At 53.0% G+C, this 22,619-nt stretch overlaps 9 protein-coding genes across 9 annotated transcripts; 5 read left to right on the top strand and 4 right to left on the bottom strand.

Moving 5' to 3' along the window:
• Positions 1-672: 672 nt before the first annotated feature.
• Positions 673-1,314, top strand: AB675_4507 (uncharacterized protein; the record flags this gene model as incomplete). The annotated part of the gene is made up of 1 exon (XM_018144649.1): positions 673-1,314. One exon carries the CDS (start codon positions 673-675, stop codon positions 1,312-1,314), a length of 642 nt encoding a protein of 213 aa, XP_017999138.1.
• A 1,080-nt stretch (positions 1,315-2,394) lies between these two features.
• On the top strand, positions 2,395-3,167 carry AB675_4508 (uncharacterized protein; the record flags this gene model as incomplete). The annotated part of the gene is made up of 2 exons (XM_018144650.1): positions 2,395-2,592; positions 2,661-3,167. The coding sequence occupies 2 exons, from the start codon at positions 2,395-2,397 to the stop codon at positions 3,165-3,167; spliced, it is 705 nt and encodes a 234-aa protein (XP_017999168.1).
• A 1,063-nt stretch (positions 3,168-4,230) lies between these two features.
• AB675_4509 (uncharacterized protein) lies at positions 4,231-5,124 on the top strand (the record flags this gene model as incomplete). Its single annotated transcript, XM_018144651.1, has 1 exon — positions 4,231-5,124. One exon carries the CDS (start codon positions 4,231-4,233, stop codon positions 5,122-5,124), a length of 894 nt encoding a protein of 297 aa, XP_017998916.1.
• Positions 5,125-6,225: 1,101 nt separating this feature from the next.
• Positions 6,226-6,933, bottom strand: AB675_4510 (uncharacterized protein; the record flags this gene model as incomplete). The annotated part of the gene is made up of 1 exon (XM_018144653.1): positions 6,226-6,933. One exon carries the CDS (start codon positions 6,931-6,933, stop codon positions 6,226-6,228), a length of 708 nt encoding a protein of 235 aa, XP_017999090.1.
• An 820-nt stretch (positions 6,934-7,753) lies between these two features.
• AB675_4511 (uncharacterized protein) lies at positions 7,754-9,911 on the bottom strand (the record flags this gene model as incomplete). The annotated part of the gene is made up of 2 exons (XM_018144654.1): positions 7,754-8,377; positions 9,606-9,911. The coding sequence occupies 2 exons, from the start codon at positions 9,909-9,911 to the stop codon at positions 7,754-7,756; spliced, it is 930 nt and encodes a 309-aa protein (XP_017999053.1).
• A 467-nt stretch (positions 9,912-10,378) lies between these two features.
• AB675_4512 (Serine/threonine-protein phosphatase 4 catalytic subunit) lies at positions 10,379-11,856 on the top strand (the record flags this gene model as incomplete). The annotated part of the gene is made up of 3 exons (XM_018144655.1): positions 10,379-10,395; positions 10,453-11,002; positions 11,044-11,856. The coding sequence occupies 3 exons, from the start codon at positions 10,379-10,381 to the stop codon at positions 11,854-11,856; spliced, it is 1,380 nt and encodes a 459-aa protein (XP_017999018.1).
• A 633-nt stretch (positions 11,857-12,489) lies between these two features.
• On the bottom strand, positions 12,490-13,690 carry AB675_4513 (uncharacterized protein; the record flags this gene model as incomplete). Its single annotated transcript, XM_018144656.1, has 2 exons — positions 12,490-13,557; positions 13,613-13,690. The coding sequence occupies 2 exons, from the start codon at positions 13,688-13,690 to the stop codon at positions 12,490-12,492; spliced, it is 1,146 nt and encodes a 381-aa protein (XP_017998976.1).
• Positions 13,691-14,914: 1,224 nt separating this feature from the next.
• Positions 14,915-17,366, bottom strand: AB675_4514 (uncharacterized protein; the record flags this gene model as incomplete). Its single annotated transcript, XM_018144657.1, has 5 exons — positions 14,915-15,062; positions 15,110-16,759; positions 16,809-16,970; positions 17,022-17,123; positions 17,176-17,366. The coding sequence occupies 5 exons, from the start codon at positions 17,364-17,366 to the stop codon at positions 14,915-14,917; spliced, it is 2,253 nt and encodes a 750-aa protein (XP_017999126.1).
• Positions 17,367-18,680: 1,314 nt separating this feature from the next.
• On the top strand, positions 18,681-22,442 carry AB675_4515 (uncharacterized protein; the record flags this gene model as incomplete). The annotated part of the gene is made up of 3 exons (XM_018144658.1): positions 18,681-20,681; positions 21,891-22,211; positions 22,290-22,442. The coding sequence occupies 3 exons, from the start codon at positions 18,681-18,683 to the stop codon at positions 22,440-22,442; spliced, it is 2,475 nt and encodes an 824-aa protein (XP_017999023.1).
• Positions 22,443-22,619: the final 177 nt, after the last annotated feature.

The raw sequence follows: 22,619 nt of genomic DNA on the forward strand, positions 1-22,619 counted from the left end.
ATACAACAAGATTCGGGAGACTTGTGTTGCCATATATCGTGTAATTTGCGGACCAGCCATTGGCAAGAGCTAACTCTCCGAGTGTTTACAGAGAGAGAACGGAGTGATACTGATCTGGTCCATACCTCAGATCTACAGCACAATCTTGTACCTGGTTTTACTGTCCGGAACTGACTCATGCAGCGTGATACAGGCATGGTCCGACGTTCAGACGGCTTCTGCTATATTACCGATAAGAACAAAGAGCAAATCGCGTAAGGGCATAGGTTAAATCAAGGCGTGAAGATTTGGACAATGATGAGGTGACGAAGAAGGGCGAGGAAGCACCCTCTCCTGGTTGGCCTATCTCCAAGTGTCCTCACCTCTGGATGAAACAAGGCTTACTTCAGCTGAGTTTTATACTCTCGCCGCAGTCACTGACATAGCTTCACGTGCTGGCAGCCTTTCCGGCGATCCGCTAAGGCTATATGAGTACCTTGCAGTCCACTCATCTTTTTCGACGAATTCTCGCCGCCTAGGGAGGACGCTGTTAACATGCACATTCCTGAAGCCTTCGGAGCACGTTGTCGACCGAACGAGATCATCGAGTCTTCATCGAGAGTCAGTTATTGCCTAGACTCGCTCCATATGACAATACCAAAACATTCGGCAGGCTCGCAGATGTCTCTCACAATGACGCCAAGTCTGATCACGTTGCCGGTTGAGATCAGGGACCCGCCGAATCTGATCACGTTGCCGGTTGAGATCAGGAACGTCATCTGGAAGTACACGATGATAGATACAATCAAAGTCTGCGGCAGTGCCTGTGATGTCAACGGCCACCGCGCAGAAACCTTCCACGACGAGACTGCGGTCGTCAAAGGTATCAAGAACCCACGGACTCGCTTGTTGCTCGTCTGCAGAACGGCGTACCACGAGGTCCTGTCTTTGAAGTCTACCTACACACTCAACCTCTGCCCCCGAATCAGCGTCGATTATGTCATCCGATCAAGTCTGCTGGCTCGGGAGGACCGACTGTGGTGGACTGCGCAATGGGTGATCGAAAACATTAGCTATATATGCTGTGACGCATGCATTTTTCCGGACGAAGCAAAATTGATCCATCAAGATGGTAACATGAGAGCCCTCCTCGGGCGCCTTCAACGTCGCTCGAACCTCCGCTTCGCGAGCCTTCTTCAGTGGTTTGACATCGATATGACACTGCTGTCCACAAAGGGTCAGACACTCGAAGACATCTCAACAGGATCTAAATTCGACATGGCTATAATTGGCGTAGGGATCGTGCTCAAGGGGTTACGAAGCCATGCTAGTTGATGGCGCCGATATGGCAGGCTCTGCGGATCTGTGAATCGCTCCAGGGAGGACTTTGGCGAAGATGCACAGCTGAAACCAAATTTGGTATCTTGCAGTCTCGCAAGAAGGAATATCCTGCAGATGGTACGTCCAGAGCGGTTCCTGTCGCAGAATGCAGCAATACAACCAGCGAATGTCACCAGCAATCCGAGCGAAGCAATCCCGGGGTTGTTCGTGATGATCGAGATCGAGCTTAGAGAGTCGTACAGAGGTAGGGATCGTCGAAGGGACACGGATGGGTCCAGGCCACATTAATTCGTGCCTTTCCGATCGATACTGGCGGACATGAGGTTGGAGTCGAGACTGATGTGGAAGCTCCTGAAGCCGATGAAATGATACAGGTTGAGCAGGGCCCAGGAGGCTTCCTCGACGCTCGCGCAACTAAACGTTGAATGAGTGAAGCAATCAAGATGGAGCTTGACAAGTCAAAATGTCACAACATCAAAACGCGTTCTCTTAGTGGTGCAGCTTACCTTGACTGCTGGTGCAAGCCAGTCAACTGCTTTTGAGGCAGACTGTTTGACCCGACCGCTTGACAAGCCCCTAATGAATGCTATCATCGACCACAGGCGAGCAATACCCTGAGTTAAGAGTACATCATTTCGATCCTAAATGTATTCAGAGTCTGGTAGATCAACCACAGTAGAGTACTCTCGCGAGTTGCGAGTTGCTACACAATGACAATCAGGAGGTGCGAGAGGCGAAGTGGCTCCTCTAGCTGTTTCACTCACTTACTATGCACATTCACCTGTTCACCCTGCACACAGTGTGGTCACTAGGAATGTCTTCAGGCTGGCTTCACCCACGGGCCGAGTGATCCGAGCAACCTTGATTGAAGTCTTTTGAAAGAGGGCAAGGTCAGCTTGTGTATTTATAGATATCTATCACTTTGTCAGCAGTCTCGAACCTCTTTGACCCCATCTCCTCACCACAGCTCAAACCCTGCACGGGTCCCAACACAGTGGTAGCCACATACAGTCTTCCACTACGACACCCTGACGACAAATCAAGTCATCGAACTGCACAGCCAGATCGGTCGAGATGCCAGAGCGCGTCACACTTGCTGAAGTGGTCGAGCTACCACAGTATATGACATATGCTCAGGTCCTCAAGTCCGGCTCGCATAAATCGATTTCGAAGTCCAGAAATATCTTAGTGACAGCGAACCAGTACAAGTCTGAGAGCACCCGAGGCAGCTCAAAGTGCTTGACGACTGCACTCTTCAAGAACACCTTCCAAGTAAGTGAACACACCGCATGGACACGGGTGTTTGTCATGGTATAGCGAAAAGGCTGACCCGAGCGCAGGACGAGCCATTGGGTACTCTCACCAAGCTCCCCAACGAGATCATCGTTAAGATCCTCGAGTACCTTGTCCCCCGGAGAATCGAAATCCAAGTCTACACCTGCCGGGATCGCGCCCAGGATCGCTTCGAACTCTGGTGGTCTGCCAATGAATGCGTGCCACAGCGATTCCCGATTTTCCCTGGGTGCTTCATTGATCGCAACTTCGAACCTATCTGCAGGACTTTGCTGCGCATATGCAAAGACTTGAGTGTTCACCACGGGCCTATGATGTATTCGCGCGTGGAGGTGGTTGCCAGTAACTGCAAAGGCATCTACTGTCGCCACCACACAGACATCATTGCAAACACATCCGACGCGCGTCGCGAGCGTCGCGAGCGTTGCGAGCGGGCGCACGATATGGCTCTCAGCAGTCTGCATCGAAACATGGTGGAGAGGTTCGACTCCCGCGAATGGGTCGATGGCGCCGATCGAGACCACGAGCTTGGCTTGTTCCGTGCCCGCGTGTGAACGCTGAGGCAGAGAAGGCTGAGGTCGTGGACGGTGCTGGAAGAAAGTAACGAATCGAACGGTTCCGTCCCGGCTCAGAGGCATCAGAGGCTTGACGCGAAGACCATCTCGACTCGGTAGTCGATGTCTCGAAGCGCAGATAGGTCGCTTGGCGACGACATGAATGGTCTCACGAATGTGGCCTACAGCTACCACAATGACGAAGATTGACGGCTGACCCGAGCGTCCATCACCAGCGACTGGGAGCCAGCAAGGTGGCGCTGGCTGACATATTAGCTATCAGACGTGGACGGCACTGGTTCACATGGCAAGCACCACGAATAAACTGTCGTCGCCGAAGCTGAATGCAGAGTTGTCGATAGGAAGGAGTCAATACTAAGCTCGTTTACCAAAGAACGACGGCAGGAGCGCGGCGTAAACCTTATCCTTCTCCCGATACGTGATGCCTTGCCTGACTACATCCCTTGCCAACCTATTAGTATCAAGCTCACAAGCTCCGTGAGCACAAACATCGCACAGACTGTCTCGGTCACAGTGTCCGACTTTTGCAAGGCATGATCCGACGTGGTGAAGACGAATTAAGATCGATCAAGAAGGCGCCTTGCAGTTCCCTGAGCAAGAATATACCCAGGTAATTCAGATGGCACGCACACCGGCATAGTCACGACGGCATGTGGACCTTCCTTCGTCTCGCCATGAGGCCACAGCTTTTGGACTTTGCTCATCTAGATGTCGTTGATTGACTCGCTGTCCTCCCCCCTGCTGCATCATTTGTACGGATCATTGATGCTGTATCATAGCTCCATATCGAGACCACGGCTCACATCACGACGACCACACTAATGATACGCAGTGGCTTGTACGTCAACTTGTTGCTCTGCCTTCAAGTGATGAAATACGGATGGAAGCCAAGCCAACAATACTGAAAAGGAATACTGGTCGTGGTCTTTTCACGGGTTCATCAAGCCCTCTCCTCGCGACCCCTTGTTGAATTTCAGATTCTCAACCACGGACCTTCCACTAGTTACCGATTCATACACAACCAAGCTGATGAATCGCAGCTATGTCAATCACCTGTAGATCTATTGTTGCCAACTATTCCTGGAAAGCAACATTGGTCGCTATCACCGCCGCTACCCTGTCGCGCGTCACAGGACCGAAGCCTGAACAAATCTCAATCACTCCGCCGCCGGCGCTTACTCTTCTCGGGCTGCCATCCGAAATCAGAGTCATGATCTGGAAGCATGCCATGATCGACTCCATTGACATCTGTGCGCTTGTGCACGACGAGCATGAGCCAAAGGGCAGCAGTATCCTCGACCGACTTCATCGCATCCAGAACCCAAGACTGGACATGCTGCTTGCGTGCAAAACCATGTACCACGAGGTTCGGCATATAAGGAGCGACTACACCTTTGAGTTTTGTTGGGACTACGAACTCAATATCATCTTCCGCTTGCTTCTCAGCGAACACACCCATTGGTGGAATGCAAAGAGGGTACTTGAGAATGTCCGACATGTACGTTGCTGTACTAGAATTGATAACCAAGAAACAGCACGCGCAATCGAAGGAGATGGCAATAATATAACCGCCTTTGCCACCAGGCTACCAATTCACTTCTTCTATCGTTTCAATTCAGTCTTTCCGACTTTTGGGCCCTCCACGGCCGATGACATCGAAATGAGGGTGTTGTCGGTATTTGAGCCACGACTCATCCCGGCGCTGGCTTCCCAGCCTGTGATGTACGTAGAGATTGATCTGAATGCGATACACAAGGAGAACTACTGCCGATCGTGGTTTGCGATGTATGGCATGACGCTCGCCACAGGCTGGTTGCGCGACCCGGAGTTACATAACGACGCCAAGTACCATAAATGGATCTCGATCTGTGGCATGAAGTTCTTCAATGGAGAAATTCAAGACACTCCTCCCGAAGGCTACGCTTTGTCTCGGTAGGGGCACGCACCGAGATCAATAAACTCGACTGCGACTATACCCTCACCCTCCGTTACGACCCCCCAGACTGTCACTACGGACGCCTCGTCCATCTGATGCGCATCCCAGAAAGTCTACCACGAGCTCAACGCCTACCAGCCCGCGCCCACTCCCCAACTCCTGCCAACCTCTTCAACCTCCCTCACGCCTCCGGCAACTTCGACGAGAACGAGAAGATCCGCTACCACACGCACGAAGACCATGACCTCCCCAACATCTCCTATGCAATCCTAAACCTCGGCCCAGATACCTGATGGAGTCCCGAACGCATCTAACAGCATGTCCGACATATCCGCAAGGCTATCTTCGCACCGCGGTCTGCAGATCGGGACAACCTCGCTACGGGCTGTCTTGAGCATGTGGTCGGAAAGTGTAGGCGAAATATCCATTCGATCTTTCGGCTGTTTGATGTTGGGTTGAGGGTTGTGAGAGTGTATGACGAGGAAATGAGGCATGTTGTTAGTGAGCCCAAAAGGTTGAGCTTGAGATCAGGGGGGTTGATGCGCATGAGTGGTGGACGGGAATTGTGTGGGAGATGGGTTACTTTGATGAGGTTCAGAAGACTAAATGGGCATGCGCTGATGTTCGTGTTCCTGATCGGAGTGAGTTTCTCATTCTGCCTGAAAAGGCGAAGGTCTAGCAGCATGAAGTCTCTGTTCAGTGGAATCTCGTCCCCATCCATGAGGCAGCTACCTCGGCCACCCAAGTCCGGCGCTAGCCCTCCGAGCTACACCAGCGATGAAGACTCTGCTTTCACAACTTAGAGGAACTGAGTTTTATAGACCTCGTTTCCCATGCCATGGAGATATTTCAAGTTGGCCTCCACAAAGTCGAGCCAGACATGCTGACTTCGTGTTGCTCATTGCCTCCCGTTGCCTCTGCTTGCTGCTTCTCGTCATCGTCCTCATTTCGATCGGCAGGCCAGTTCCGCAACATCACTGCTTATTGTGCCGCAGGTATACATGGACCTTGCGAAACTCCAGCCGCGCTTGGCACCTGCTCGGATTTGATCGTGGCCGCACAGGAATTCCATGGGCTCAGATTCCACGCAATGGCATGACTTTAGTTCAAGCTGCATAGATTATCGCGGTCGGAGATGTCCCGGTGGCAGGTGTCTCGGTGGGAGAAGCTCGGTGGGAGAGTCCTCGGTGGGAGGTCTCTGGATGGGCAGGGTCTCGGTGGCAGGAGCTCAGTGAATTGCACTTCCACCGTATACTTCTTCTTGACGTAAGAAGAAGAACCCCTACCGGCGTAGGGATCGCGAAGAGGGCTGCCATCCACTTCGAGGAGCTTCACCTCCGCATCGACACCCTTAGCTAGACCCGACATTGGGGCATCCCAGAGGCCTTGTAATCCTCGATCCTGGTAAAGCCCACCTCTTCCAACGCAGACGGCTTCGATACCTGAAGTATAGTAGGAGCTGCGTATGCGCCGAAGCTTCAGGAAGATAGACGAATTCCAGTCTGGATAACGGCGAAGTTTGCGAGAGAAGCGGTGGAGGCTGGAATCCGGCAGCTCGAAAACATAGCCATGCTCTAGGTACTTTGTCTCCTGGTTGATGACTTTGCAGGCGAGCAGCAGCGGTAGAAGCGGGTTCTGGCATCCGAGAAGATCGTATTCTGATGACGGCACCTTCTTCCAGCTGAGCAATAAATCGCCGTCCTTCCCGTGAAGGGCTAGGTCTGGTTGGCAGTGGTGTTCACCAGTCAACGCAAATTTCAAAATCATCTGCCGAATCTCAGCTGGAAGAGTGAGAAGCGACGCAGACATGATGGGCATGGGCTCAGTCTATGAACGATGTCAGCGGATTTGCGTGGGGGTGGACTCGGTACTCACCTTCTGCGCGGGAGCTGATCCGGAAGACAGTACTCTCAGCTTGAAGGGAGATGACTAAAGGCTCAAGTTTGTAGTATCCTGAGGTATGAAAGGAAAAGTAAGGTGACCAAGGAAGGCTTCCTTATACCTTAGTTGCCTGCTCGTCACTGCCTGTGAAACGTTGAAAGCGGTCTTTGAGCCGCGTAGTGACGTCTGGCCTAAGCCAGGCAGGCGAAGAGATTCTGGGAACAAAGAGACCAAGGCCACTGGCAATTGTCTGTGCCTGACCCGTCACCTGTTGGTCCAGACGGCAAGCTAGAGACGGACAAGAGGCTGCCTGAAGACAAAGCAGGTGTTTAGAAGGAGAGACGATAAGCTATGGCGGTAACGCTGCTAGGATTGTGTGAGGATAGGTCAGTCCAAGGCATCGGATAAAGAGAAGAGAGATTGATGAGACCGATTGAATTTTTGTCGAAGCGCCGGAGCCTGTAATTTGACCGCCGTGCAGGACCGACTCCAGCAGCTAGTGGTCGACATCTTGCCACATCGTCACAGGGGGAGTCAGATAGGGTTGACGCCTCTATGCGATGCTGATGGAGATCCTATCTCGGGCGACATCGATCGCTGAGCGACTGACGCGCCGCGTGCCCAAATGACTAATCCCAAGACCTCATTCACGAGCACTGCGCCAGCCCTGAGTTGCTGGGCGAGGACTGTCGCTAATCGCACAGGTGCTGGTGTGTGATAGACGTGCGCCGCCTATCGACTTATCTATTCAGTCCTCTGGCTTCAGCTCCTTCAGGCGTATGTCCATACTGATCCAGCCTTCACCAAAGTTTCTGACATGTTGCATAAATTTATGCAGGTCTAGTAGCTTGATTTCGACCACAAAGTGCTTAACCAGAAGCACGAGCTCGGGAAGGAAATAATTGTCTCCTTCGTCGCGTACGTTATCCACCACTGACTCCATCGCGCGCTTTCCGAGCCCGAGCTCCTTGATCAGAAGCCATTCATCGAACGTGATGTAGATGCAGCAGCGCATGTTCTGTAGCCTGGCAAATACCGCAGTGGGAGTCCATGCCGGGTGCTTGAGCAATGCGGATAAGACATCCTCCTGATATCTAGCGTGACAGAATGAGAAAATGTAATCATCTGGGAGGTCCACAATGTCCTGGGATATGACCTTGCAGGCGAGTAGGAGTGGTAGTCGAGGGTTTCTCAGGCTCGAAGGATTGAACCTCAGGATTGGAGTATCGAAGTCTTGCTGCGGTGGATACTGAGCATGCTGACAGTGCCCCAACACGTCAATAGTACCAGTCATGGTGAACTTCCAGATCATCTGCCGGATTTCGAGTGGAAGCGTGAGCAGTGTAGTCGGCATGATCTTTGTGGATAGAATCTCTTAACAACGTTAGTGATCTTTGCGCAGACGCTTGAATCATCATTCACCTCATGTAAAAGAGCTCGACCTTTAGAAGCAGCCTTTGCTTGTGGGCCAGATTGAGTAGAGGTGGTGGTGTGAATGATTGTGAGCCTTGAAAGACGAGGTAGGAGCCGCTGAAACACTGTAGGCCCGGGGAACAAAACATTCTGTGGCGCGTGAAGTGCTGGTCAATCCCTTTTGCCAAGCCACAAGCTGACGTTTCATGCAAACAAGTGAAGACGCGCTGTATGAAAAGTGATACGGATATCGACATTTTCTGCACCAATCCTTCGTACGAACGATCGGCGAATCGGTAGCAGCACTTCGGCCAGGCTGCGAATAGGGCGCCGAGTAAGAAGAAAGCGTGAAGGTAAGGTCGCGTTGTTCAGCGGTCCAGATGCTTCCGCTTCGTGTCCTGGACCTCTAACTCTTCCGCAAGCCGCCTCGATTCACACATGGTCCCTATTTCACTGGCGCAAGGTCCAAATCCTGCTTCACGCGTAGGTCTTCTTGCAACGCCCTGCTCCCTCAACCTGGCGAAATTACTCAAGGACTTCTCGTCGTACAGACAATCTCCAGTCGGCTCGTTCACTGGACCGCGCTGAGGTGCAGCCTGCAGGATCTTCCAAGACCGTACCCTGCTACATTGGACTAGCATTGGCGTCGCCCGTCTGACACAGCCCGTTGAGTTTGTCAGACTCACCAAGCTTCCGTTATCAACGGATGCTCGCAAGACAGAGACGGTTGGACAGATCGGATCGTACTCTCGGGAACCTGGGTACTTTCCAGGCAACGCCGCAGTACACGCAAATTTTCCCATGGATGGTTCAACGCAGAACCCACGCCATAAATTCGACGATGTGAAAGCTCATCTTCAGCCTGACCGCAATCAAGTCTTTCACTCAGCTGCGTCGAGCGTGATTTACTGAAGGGTGTCGTGACGTCCGTGGGTTTTTGGCGGTCTTCTGTTGTCAAATTGCGGCCGGCGGCAGCAGATAGCTCGCCGAGGCTGCCCGTGCGTGCACTCATCACTTCATCATGTCAATGACACACCTTGAGACTCAAGTCTGCTGTAGTTCCATCTCAGCAGCTTGTCGAATGTTTGTCATCTCGCACTAATTGAAGAACCTCGAGATCCCTGTCCAGACTCTTCGAAACCTAGCACTCTTCCAACCCAGCCGGACGGCTTTGGGATGGGACAGACCCTGGCCTCCTTCTCAAACTTCCTCGCCTCTTCCTCTAGCATCTTCAGCACCGCCGCTTCCGCCTCCATAGATCTCTTGACAGTTTTTTTTCCTCCTTGCTGCTTGATCCCAGCCTGCACTGGCGGAGATGACGCCGCCGCCATGTCTTCAGCTCTTCGGAGTTGCGAGTCGGCATCCATGTACTGCGTCCGTGGCCGTGGACAGGGAAAGATGTGCGGTATGCTGATCACAACGAAAGATGCGAGAAGAGTTCCAGCAAACAAGGTCGATGTAGCTGTCGACCGGGGATGGAGGTGGGAGGGCATCTTGGACAGCTGGCAGCTCCGCCGCGTCTGCTGCTTCCTTCGCCCGCACAAAATACGCCGAATCAGACCCAAAACGTTGTCAATGGCGCTGTGAGGTCTCAAGGAAGAAGCTTGTAGTGAAGAAGAAGATGAAGCACAGCGAGCTTGTTCTTCGCCGTAGCAGATATCACGACCGCGGCGAATCTCCAATGACAGAAAGACGTCAATGCCATCGATCACGTAGAATTATTGCAGTCCTGCTCAAGAACCCACGGTCACGCTTTTAAAATCCATCTTTCGCCGTCACAGCAGACTGTCGACACATACACAAAGTGAGAAGTGAATCGCGCCACGAAGAGCACAGCAATAGTCAATCCAGTCGCCTCCCGTCTCCCGACTGATCTTCCGTGCGACCTACAGCCTCTCGATTTCCTACATTGCTGCACAAAGACATGCGCAGGACGACATAACGCCCGGCATCATTCACGATGAGCGATCTCGATCGGTGTGTAGACCCACAGTCACTGACCATTTTCTGTGACCACGACTAACTTCTTTCCAGCGCGATAGCGCAACTGCGCGCATGTCGCCCAATACCGGAGCCCCAAGTCCGCGAACTCTGCTACATGGCACGCGAGCTGCTCATTGAAGAAGGCAACGTCGTCACAGTCGACGCCCCAGTGACAATATGCGGCGACATACACGGCCAATTTCACGACCTGATGGAACTCTTCCGCGTGGGCGGCGATGTACCAGATACGAACTACCTCTTCATGGGCGACTTCGTCGACCGGGGCTTCTACTCCCTTGAATCCTTCCTCCTACTCCTCTGCCTCAAGGTACGCTACCCAGACCGCATAACACTCATTCGCGGCAACCACGAGTCACGACAGATCACAACCGTCTACGGCTTCTACGACGAATGTATTCGCAAATATGGCTCCGCCAACGTCTGGCGCTACTGCTGCGAAGTATTCGACTACCTCGCCCTGGGCGCTCTCATCCTCGGCGCTACAACCGACGTCCCCTCCGGCGGCGCCAACGGCGCATCCTTCATCGACACTCAAACCACCCTTCCCAACGACGACGGCGACCAAGAAATCGAATGCGAAGTCCTCAACGCTAACGGCGAAATCATCTCCAAAACCCTCAGGCGGCAATACGGCCACCCGCCTCATTACCCAACGGCTCGTCCTCGAACAACACCATCACTCACCGCGGCTCGCCAGGCGCAGATGGCTCCTCACCCCACGCTGCCTCAGCAGCGCTCTCCTCACCAACCTCATCCCCCAACGGCATCGCCCCCTCCGCACCAACCGGCTCCCTCTTCACCCCACCTCCAACCACAACCGGCGCTATCCTCTGCGTCCACGGCGGCCTCTCCCCGCTAATCGACACGGTCGATAAAATCCGCCTGATCGACCGCAAGCAAGAAGTGCCCCACGAGGGCGCCATGTGCGACCTACTCTGGTCCGACCCAGACGAGATCGAAGGCTGGGGTCTATCGCCTCGCGGCGCGGGGTTCTTGTTCGGAGCGGATATTGTCCGGCATTTCAACCACAGTAATGATCTAAGTATGATTGCGAGGGCGCACCAGTTGGTGATGGAGGGATACAAGGAGATGTTTGAGAAGACGATTGTGACGGTTTGGAGCGCGCCGAATTATTGCTATCGGTGTGGGAACGTGGCTGCGATATTGGAGTTGGGGGAGGACGGTGGGAATGGTGGCTGCGTAGCACGCGCAAACGGCGAGCAAGGGAGGCGAGAGCCTGTGGGTGGCGGCATGTTGAGCAACGGCGGCAGCCAACAAGTTGACGGCGCAAATGGAAATGGCAGTACTGGTGGGAACAGCACAGTGACGTGGAATCTGGCCGCGCCGGGGAGGAGGTACAGAGTGTTTGACTGCGCGCCGCAGAATGCTAGGGGAATGCCAGCGAAGAAGCCGGTGGGCGAGTATTTCTTGTGAAAGACTCGCCGGTGCGAATCGTGTGCTTCATTGAATGCAGACTGGGGATTTCTGCTTTCAAGACTGCGCTTTAGAGCGGCATAGTGGGCGTGCATGTATACATAGCGAGGGCGTTCTTGGGGGGTTGCGGAGGAAGATATCCAAACTCACGCAGATGCTGGTGTTGCCATGTTGGAAGACACTAGACATTCACATAGAAGTACCGATCTGAAGTGACGGATTCAAGGGCTCAATTCCACAACATGAAAGACTTTGCGGCATTGCTTCCTGTTGTGTCGGTAGAGACATCTGCGGTACGAAGTATCGGTACCTGAACTATCTGAAGCTTGCTTGAACTTCCATTCCATAATTCAGCAGTATCGTCTTCAATGCCTTGGACATGGCGGCATACATTGACTGCGCCCGTTAGGTCCCACTCCATATGCTCGCCGTTGGAGCAGCATGATCTTGTCTGCCGCCAGTGGTCCCATCAGCTCCCCCGTGTGCTCGTGCCAGAGGGACATCAATTCGGGAGCTGCCTGGATGTTGTCCGCCAATTTGTAGTATCCAGCGTGTGTAGCATCATAGTCATCGGCGAATTTTCGATCCCGTGATGGTACAAAGCGTTTTGATGAAGTAATCGGTTCGTGACCGTCAGACAGGTGGCTCATTTGCAACATCTTCAACCCATCCCTGCACATCATCGATCTCGGCAGCACCAGGATGATCATCTGCTTCACCGGCAGCGACGGTCTGATCAGTGCCAACACTTGATGGCGAGGTCGACTTCTTCGCGCCAGTCTTCCAATCGAAACCCTCTGTCAGTGCCATCATCCGCTTGAATACCGGGTGGCCAACATATCTCCAGAATGCGCCGGCTCTGTTCAGGGTCTGCCTTTGCTCGTTCTCATGTTTCTCCAGATCTTCCGCGATAGCAATGCGTAGTTGAGCGAGCACCATCGCCTTCTCCTGGCTGCAGCCTTTGCCGGCGACGCTTGATCGCTTAGGGGTGACTGGCGTGGCTGGAGTGATGCTTCCGTCCGCAGCTGGCTCAACTTGAATGCCAAATTTGATCAGGACAGCATTGACGAGTGCCTCCTCATCTTCATCGGCCGTGACTGGTCTATACTTGTGTTGAGACATCGGATCGCCAGTGGCATTCGATATGCTCTCTCGATCTTTGCGCTTCCGGGCCTTGCGGGCTCGTGTCTCCATATCAGCACGGCGAGTATTGGCGATTTCTTGCAGTAGCATTTTCTTGTGCTCCTTGATGTACTTAACATAGCCCAGATTACGGTTGATGACATCCTCAATGCTCTTATCGCTAGCCAGAGGGTGAGAGTCGTCCAAGTTCTGCTCGCCGTGGAGGGTGACGGCGACGTGCTCGACATCGGCTGCCTTGACTGCCACAAGGTGTTTGTTCTGATTCTTAAGAGACTTGCGTTGTGACTTCGCAGACTTTGCTTCTCGCTTGGCTGCGCGGACTTCGGCTTTGCTCAGCTTGCTGGACTTGGTGGACACTGTGTTTGTCGAAGCGTTCGAGACAGACGAATTGTCGACGTTCTCGTCCTCATCGTCGGGACGATCATCGTCTCTCTGACGCAGAATGGCATTGTTATCCCTCTCACGAAGCACCGCACCGTGATTGCCCTTCTTGTTCTTAACAGATGCAATCTCTTCGGCCTCGTCCAGCGTACGATATTCTGCCAGCAACTCTGCAATCTGCAGTAAAATTAGCAGACTGGTCGGTAGTGGGGACGAAATCGTGATGGCTTACCTTCTTGTGGCGCGTGGTATGTTGCTCATTGGATGTCACACACGAGAAGCAGTTGTGACTGGTGCCGATTGCATGCATGGTAGGGTGGTAGCGAGAACACGGTATCGAATGGATGCCGTAGCACGACTGTCGGGCCTTGGGGTGGTTTGCTTTTGTAGGACAAGCCCAGCAAGTATGCTCTGTGTGGGTAGTGCACCGTTAGAAGAGGCATGGACATAATCACCGCGGTGATTTCAGACAACTTACCTAAACGTTGTTAGAATGCCTGTTTAGAAAGGAAGCAAATCACTGCAGTGATAGGGAAACTTGCCTAAACCAGATGCTCTTTCCCAGCGATTCATACTTGTACCAGTACCACCTTCCATGTCGATATCGTCGATATTTACGTCCTTGTTCATGGTACAAGGAGGATTGGAGGAGAAGGCAAGGACGAAGGGCACAGAATTAACACCTTGAGGTCGACAGTGGTGCTCCCTATGGAGGGGTGAATGGGAAGGTGCAGCTGTTCTCGCAGGCAGACTTATTCACAGGGCAATACTGCAGCAGCAGAGTTCAGTGAGTGCCACTGACTTTGCTGGCACTGCAGAGATGAATAGCAGAGCCGAAGGTTGTCGTAGTCTCCGATTCTGCAGTCGAGCGCAACAAGTCGACTTCACCGAAAGTGCTGCAATTGAGATGGTCAAGTATCAGAACTCACCCGCAGTTACCAAGAAGTCCGCTGGCGAGAAGACAAGGGCCAAAAATCGTTGTCGGGAAGTGACGGAACTGCACACCGCAACTGTCATATCTGATTCGACTAATGAGTGTACATCGGTTGGCCCGAGCAACCATCTCAAGAGTGGCAAAGGAGTGCTGTCGACGGCCGAACTACCTGCGAAGATGCGGATGTGCTGGTTTTAACATGTTTGCTCTTCGGACAGAGCTGCTGACTGGACGGCGTCGTCGATATCGATTTGGACCGACCGCGGATACCTGCAGATTCCTTCCTACGCAATATCTCGGACAAGCCTGGCGGTACACCAGACGTACGGATAGTTGTGTTGATACCAATTGACCTGTCCACGATTAGTACAGCACTCCCAGCATCGCGAGAGACCTACGAAGCTACGCCGACCAGCGATACGAGGCACAGTGGCCCAACTACCCCCGAGACAGATGTTGTGCTTGCCGTCAAAGAAGTCAGCAGAATAGCCAGGATAGAGATCCATCGGCTTGTAGCCTCATATGCGGCCAACGGAGTGCTAGTCCATTCCCAAAGACCACCAGCATCGCCTTGACCTCGGAGCCGCATACCATCACCAGTTACTGGTGTGGGCGTCCAGCTTTTGAAGCCGACATTGCAGCCAACGAGATCGACGAAGTGGGTTTTGGGGACGGGAGCGCTGCCGTTGGCGGCTGGTACGCATGATGGGACGGCGGTGTCTCCTCCACACCATCATTCACGAGGTGGCTATCGTCGTCAGCAGTACCCATGCAGACTGGAGCTCGAGTACTCACCCGTTCACTGCCGAGATCAATTCACCAGGTTTCTCGAGAGCTTGCATCTTCCTCTCCACAAAATTGTAAATGGTTCGAGCCTCCTCGACCGTTGGAATGCGGCCATTGGCCCATTTGGCGTACTGCGCGAGTTCGTCATACGAAGCCATGACAGGCCAGTCCAAAGCAAATTTGAGCGGTAGCGGTCCATATACAGTGCGGATGCTTTTGCCGTCAACGAAAGAATCACTGGCTACTTTGGTACCGTTGACGCTCGGGCTCTTGGTCCCGTTCGTATACACCAACGACTTAGTCTTTTTGGCGATCCAAGAAGCCGGAAGCGTTTCTGCATGAGTCTCCTCGAGGAACAGCGCATATTCTCCATTGCTGATGGGTCTGCTCTGCGCCTCGAAGGGCTTGACTTGAGCAACGCGTGGCGGACGCTCGATGTCCCATCCGAAAAATCGATCAGGACCTTCGTCATTTTCGGCGTCTTCCAAGCCCATGGATATCTTTCCTCCTGGGATATGATGCCAGCCATTCTGAGCACGTCGTTCGGCAGCCTCGGAAGCAAGCCTCTCGAAGTCTGGCAAAGCATAGCCTGGAGGAGCCAGGACCCTGTTGCTTTGGATAAGCATGTACAAGAATGTCTCCAGATGCATGGCCTCATGCTCGTAAGCAAGCCAGTATGCTCGGCCCAACCGACGATCAGTCTCAACCCGACCACTTCCAATGCTATCGACAAAGCGTGCACGGATGCGGTCTTGGTATTCCGTCAACTCCGCCAAAGATGGCCAGCTGTCCGGGATTTCGGAATGATCGTGACATTTGCTCGGGTCATCGACATCTGGATCGATCCCACGTTCGAACATCTTGGGAAAGCTTGCTGGCTCGACATAACTATCGCCCGTTGCTTTTGTATGATGGATATCAGCAAAGGCTGGGATGTGGCCAAGGTAAAATATCAAGTCATTTCGCAGCTTGATAGGCTTATTGAGAAGCTCGTCTTCCGGGACCATTCCTTTGGTCACGGTGTCCCATGCCGCCCACAAATTCTCCCAGTCTCCAATACTCGGGATGGGCGATGGAGCATATTCTTCGGCCTTCTCTTTGAACTCGAGGTGAGTGGGCGACAGCAAGTGGATCTGGTAGTCGCCAGACTTATTCGAGAACTCCATGGTGTTGATCAGTCCGGCTTCGCGCCAAATTTGGTTCTGCCTGTCCCGCGGAAATTTCCAGGATTCTTCGAGCGTCACGATCTCTCCAGACTTCACGGCGAAATCTCGAGTTTCGATGTCCTTGACAGCGACGTACCAAGCGTGATGCTTGTGGTCCTCCGAATCGTATGCAGTCTCGATTCTCCAATCCTGCCGTTGAAATGCTGGATAACCCAAGAGTCGATTTGCGTTCTCGAGGCCGTTCTCATAAAAGCGGGTGGTGACACCAGCCTTATCATTGTACGCCTGGTACACTTTGTCCGATTCGTGGCATGCGTCAATCCCCACCAAGATTCGGTCGGATGGACCAATCACATGCGCGAAGCTAGAGAGGAACTGAGCGGCATCCTGAGGCGAAAAATTCCCCAATGAGGAGCCTAGTGTGAGTATACAAATGGTGCGTCTGTCGTCGCTGGCAGCATGCTTGCTTATCCATGACAGTGCATCATCATACCTAGCTACTCGTCAGCCTAGAAAGCACCGCTTGGACGATCGCGACTGACGTTCCGTGCAAGCCGTTGAACCTGACATGCTTGTATCGTGCTGTGTCCAGCAAAGCAAATGTTCGCTCGAGCTCTGGAAGAGACAGGTCCAACGCAAAATACTCAACATCTTTGCCAGCGGCTTCGAAGGCTTTCAGAATGATTTCGACCTTCCTCAAATTGCTTCACATCATCAGTCACCAAACTACACAGTCAGAGAGGCTTCTGTTTTACCCGCTGCCCAATTCAAGGAGTCGTATGCCGCTCGGAAGTTGTGCTGCAATCGTTGCCGCGTTGATCTGCAATGCTTCGATCTCGGCATTGGTGAGGTAATACCTATTTCACCGTCAGTATTCACTTCCGACCGAGGTCAAGTGCAGTCAAATACTCCTCCAGGTAGGTGATGTCCTCAAAAATCCTCAAACCCTTCTCATCATAAAGTAAGAGGGTGGACAGGCTTTTCGATGTACCCGGTGGTGGGTTCATCGACCTCCGAATGCCATCGGCGAGAGATCCAATAGACGATTCGGGCAGGCGGATGTCCAATATTGGGACGCTGCTCATCGATGCGTCTCCCATGGCGTGTGTCTTGGTGGACCGATGCTGATCGAGGCCAGGGCTTTATTCTGAATGTACAATTCTTATGTATGCCCAGACTTGAGTTTACACGGAAGTATAGATCCACTATAGCATAACGTCAAGGAGGACCCCGAGTCTCGGCTAGGATGGAGTTAGGTCAGCGATCCCACGATCAATATAGAGCACCGTGGCCCTGTTGTTCCGCGGAAGCTTTGCCATGCTGACAAGCCTCCCGTCCAAAGTCGCCGCTCCTGGAGCATCATCATGCATTGGCTCAAGGCCAGATCTCGGAGCCTTCAGGTGTCCGTCTGGCCATACGAATTGCCGGCCTAGAGCGGAATCTCAGAATGGCAGAAAAGCAAAGCAGCGAGCCCATTGAGGTGTAAGCCAGGTACCACAGCGTGCCAATGAACATATGCGAGCTCAACCTCCAGTATGTAAGAGGTCTCTGAATGGAAGGAGATGGATCCACTTAAGCCAGCACTGGAGAAGTGGTGACGCCCACCTGCAGGAACGCTCACGCACGCAGAAAATTTCCTGACCGAGGCCATCGTGGAGTCGGTCCTGAGTTTTCTGGGACAGGCCATGGATTTCCGTGAACGGCTGGACCGGATTCGCGGGCACTGTGCGTCAGGGACTGGCCGTTAAGCAGGACTAATCACCGGACACAAACAGGCACACGTTCAGGAGGCGAAGACACCAAGTCTTCCCGCATGGCCGGGGTTTTGTAAGCCAGGTACGCGCACGGCAGTGGCGGGAATGGGGGGAGAGGATAATGCGGGGGAGAAATCTTGATGTCTGGAAATGGATAATGATGGTGAAGAGCTGTTTCTGCAGATCGGTGGTCTGATGTAGCCAACATCAGATGCAGATGAGCTCGTCTCTGGTCACAAGACTACATGCATGAGATGAAGTGAAATGTCAGATCAGTTTGAGATCAGGCTAGTCTAGAGTATGGTGCACCCGAGAGACTGGTGAATATGTCACGTGCTGCTTGTTTGTATTAGTCCCTTTTCGGACGTCAACTTTGACCGACTCGAGTCTCGATGACAACTTTACGCGACATGATCTCGACGTGCGATAGGCGATAGCAATTCTTTAACGACCTCACCTCCAAGATTGCGACCTTGTATTCGTGCGGTATTGGCAGCAACATATCGGCAGATACGTAATGACCGCGACAGCCGAGCCTTTTCTATGATTAGAACGACACATTCCACAGCTGCGACTCCACGAGTGTGTGAAGCACCGAGAGGTCGCTGAGCGGCCGCCATACATACCACCACTTTTTCCGGAAGCATTTTGTGATCCATCATGTCAAAGTCTGGCAACTTGGCCGCGCTTTCCTCGATACTGAGCGCATCGCCTGCCGATCGACCAACTCTGTACTATGCGGAAGATCCCCCGTACCTACCTCGGATCCTCATCTTCTACTGGCCCGTACAAGGTGTCAGCTCGTTCGCATCGACTTCACGAGTCAGGCTCACCATACTGAGCGCAGCAGGCTTCAAGGCGTTTACTCCATTCTCCATCGCGCCCTCGAGCGCCTACTACTCGGCAGTACATAAGCTGTCTGACGAACGCCAGAGAGATGAGGTCTCACGTGCTATCGCATTCGGTCTGTTCAGATACTTCTCGGAAGTGCCGGCAGACGTGAAGAACAATATAACGGATGAGAACCTCAAGGAGGGCATCGGTCTGAAATGGGGTCAGACACATGCTGCGCAGATCACAAGTGCGTGCACGAAGGTCACGAATACGGATGAGATTATTGAGGCTTTAAGACCTTTCTCAAAAGAGCGTCCTGCTAGTCCCGCAACACCGGTGCGACCTCTTGCGTCGATCAGGAAGACCCGACCATCCTTCCTCCCACAAGAGGCAAGGACTCAGGCCACACCTTCGAGGAGAACACCGAGCTCTCAAGCAAGACGGACGCCGTCGAATTCAGCCACACCAACGACCCGAAAGAATGCGCCTACTCCAGTCAAGACGCCATCAAACCAGAATGCTGTCAGCATAGAGAAGCTCGAATCTCTGCGTTTTAAGATGTGCGAGTTCGTGGATACTGAAGATCGATACATCATCCGTCTGCAAGAATTGATCGAGCTTGTCACCAACCAAGGCAGGACTCCAAAATCTCTCAGCTCGAAATTTACCAGTTCTTCTAAGCAAAAGACTGTGAATGCGATGATCCAGTTTCCATCTCTCCTCGACACTCTCAAAGATCTCAATATCGCCTTCCTCGATGACATCGAAGGAGTGCTACAGAAGACGGAGGACTCTGCTTTGGCGTTCATCGACCAAGCAGGCGGTGCCACGACTATTGAATTGCACCAGCTAGTAAAAGATCCTATCGGTGTCTATGCCTTCGCCAAAATCCTCTTGACTCACTTTCCCAAATTCCTGCTGCCATATCGCGACTACCTGGACCTGCACTCCCTCATATCATCGAATCTAGATCAGTACTTGAGAGACGGCACCACATCAATCCAGACAGTGCCTTCATTGCTGATGGAGCCTGCCCAGCGGATCTCACGGTATGGTCTGTACATAGACACCATGCTTCCACACGTGCCGTCGACATCCACAATGGCTACGCGCACTCTGGAGAAAGCACGAAAGATAATCGCTGAGATCTGCGAGATGGAGCCAGCAGCGAGCACGATTCTGGACTCTTTACGCGTGGAGCATGAGGCAAAGCGGGTCGGACTGCGCGCGTACTCACCTACGAAGTTGCTGGGCACACTCACACGAACCCACGGAAGTGTCAGAGAGGCGCCTGCTGTCACAAAAGACCAGCCGCAGACACCTCGGTTGTTCCATAGTTTGGGACGCAGTCTGAGCCGGAAAAACAAGAGCCGTGCTGGGCTTAACGGCATCTTGAGCGAGCATAGCAGGACGCCATCACAGCAGGCGCAGACACAAATCAACAACGGGACCTTCCCAGTTGTCACAAAGCCAACGACTCGTGGTGACGAGAACCGGCCACCAACGTCCTCCTCGAACGCATCTTTCGGCTCGTTCACCTCGCGAATGAGGCCGCAGACGGCAACTTCGCAGAAATCCGCTGCCTCAACGTCAAGGCTGAATCTGGAGAGTATTCCTTCGCTACCTCCCACACCCGCCCATCCGGAGCCAGTTTCGGCGGAGCCAGAGGACGCAAAAGTCAAGAAGGATAGTCTCGACTCGACCACTACAATTGGCGGCGGCGTAAGCGGAGGCCAGAAGACGCTGGAACATTACAAGGCGGCACTTATGCGCGTCGAAGAGGAGAACTACAAGCTGCTGCAGGAGAACGCCGAGCTGAAGAGGCAGGTGAGGGAGTGCTCTTGCGGACGGGTGTTGCGGTCGCGGTGATACTGCGTAAGGGAGTCTTCGAAGGCATATGAGGCACAGCCTCGGGACTCTTGCGTTGCCGCAGCAACGGTTGAGCAACGATCGGCTGTTCGCACGCAAGCTGCGAACTCTCGCCGACCTGGCAAAAGCTGTAGTGGAGGAAAGGAGGCACGAAAGTGTCTGTTCTAGCCGTGCCTCCAACCGTACCGAAGAACCGGTTTGCCCGCAGCTGGGAAAGAGAGTTTCGGGCAATGCGATCCATGCATGATCGTGTCATTACCCCGATATGGCATCGCGTGGGGAAATCATGAATGAACGTTTGATGCCACGATCAAGCATGTGGATTATCTGTATCAACATTATGACATTCGATTACATTGGAATACGGGATTAGTCTGCCGGGAACAGCAAATAGAAGGCGTACTGGAACGTATGATTGCCTATGGACCAGGCTACGGACAGAGAGAAAGGCCAAAGAAGCTGCGAGTAAGGTAGCTACGAATGCGATGACCTTTCCAACTCCTTCTTTCACATAATCATCAATTTTCTTTTTGCCATCTTGTCTGAGGCAGGAGTGATAAAGCTAGCGCTGGATCTCGGAGGACGTGGCAGGCACGACCCACCCAATCTACGAGCACTACGTGCTGGTCTCTGGAACCACACAAACTACATACCACTGATGCCAGACAGCATACGTGGATTATGCTGCATTCTGTAGCAGAGCTAACGACAGCCAGACCTCGCACATCTGTATGTTGGGGCCAGGTGAGTGATATCGAGTTCCCGCCTCTTTCGCGTCGTCAGAAAGGCGTCCGTCACCGGCGATACGCACTGCCTCTCTACGGTTCCCTTCGAGGGCATCAACCGCCAAGGCTCCTACTCACGATGACTCAGATGAGTGGCTGTATATACTACAAAGACCTACACAATCACCCGTTGTGGACGTGCAAGATAGCATGGCATCCGTGCGCAGGCACAATCGCATCATACAATGGTCGGTAATTCGAACAATGCGTGCCGTACACAAGCGCGATGACACTTGTGGAGAGAGTTCTTATCTGGTATATGTCGTGCGGTCAACCCGAAGACCACCTTGACATTCGATCTCCACAACATCACAAGCATACGCTAAGAAAGCCATTCCACGAAGAAACAACCAAATCAACAATATATCTAACAAACATGAAGACCACATCTGCCGTCGTCACCCTTGTGACCCTCACCTCGACTGCTCTCGCGGGCGTGGTGTTCCCTCCCCCTAACGCTTACAATAGTACAGCACCGCCCACCTTCGATGACCTTGTCCCTCGCAAGGCCTCTGACTGGACCTGCGAAGCTACCGAGAGGCCCGGGCCAAACGTACATCTCGATGAGGCCGGGTGCAAGGGCATAACTCCGCAGATCTGCGCAGACCACGCAGTGTGCAATGAGAAGACTGTCAAGGACTCTGTCGGTAAGGAGTGCAAGGTGCAGAGCGTGAGCTTCGACAAATGGGGAGAGTGCAGAAATGTGAGATCCCCTCCCTTTCCCCGTGCCCCAAGATTATTCAGGAACAAACCTTTGCTAACCTATGTGTCTTACGAACAGATGGATCTGGCCTGCCACTGCAAGGGCAACAAGGGCACGAAATGCGAGTACAAGGAATTCAAAGACAAGCCGAAGCGTGACGCAGACAAATCGAAGGTCCCGCAGATGCACCACGTGCCCTCTAAGAGCCAGCCCTTCAAGTGCCCGGCTTAAAGAGGAAGCGAAAGGGCGACCTTTAGCAAGTCTGTGAGGTAGGAGGTAAGGTAGGACGATGCTTTACAGGTAAGTAAGTCCTCCGTGGGACGCCACTCAATCCGTCAGCAATGCAAAGTCGAACACTTTATACGGACCACAAAGAGACACACCAATGTTCGTCCGTCCCAGGTCGAA

This window comes from Cyphellophora attinorum (assembly GCF_001299255.1).
Source record: "Cyphellophora attinorum strain CBS 131958 chromosome Unknown Contig16, whole genome shotgun sequence".
Lineage (NCBI taxonomy): Eukaryota > Fungi > Ascomycota > Eurotiomycetes > Chaetothyriales > Cyphellophoraceae > Cyphellophora > Cyphellophora attinorum.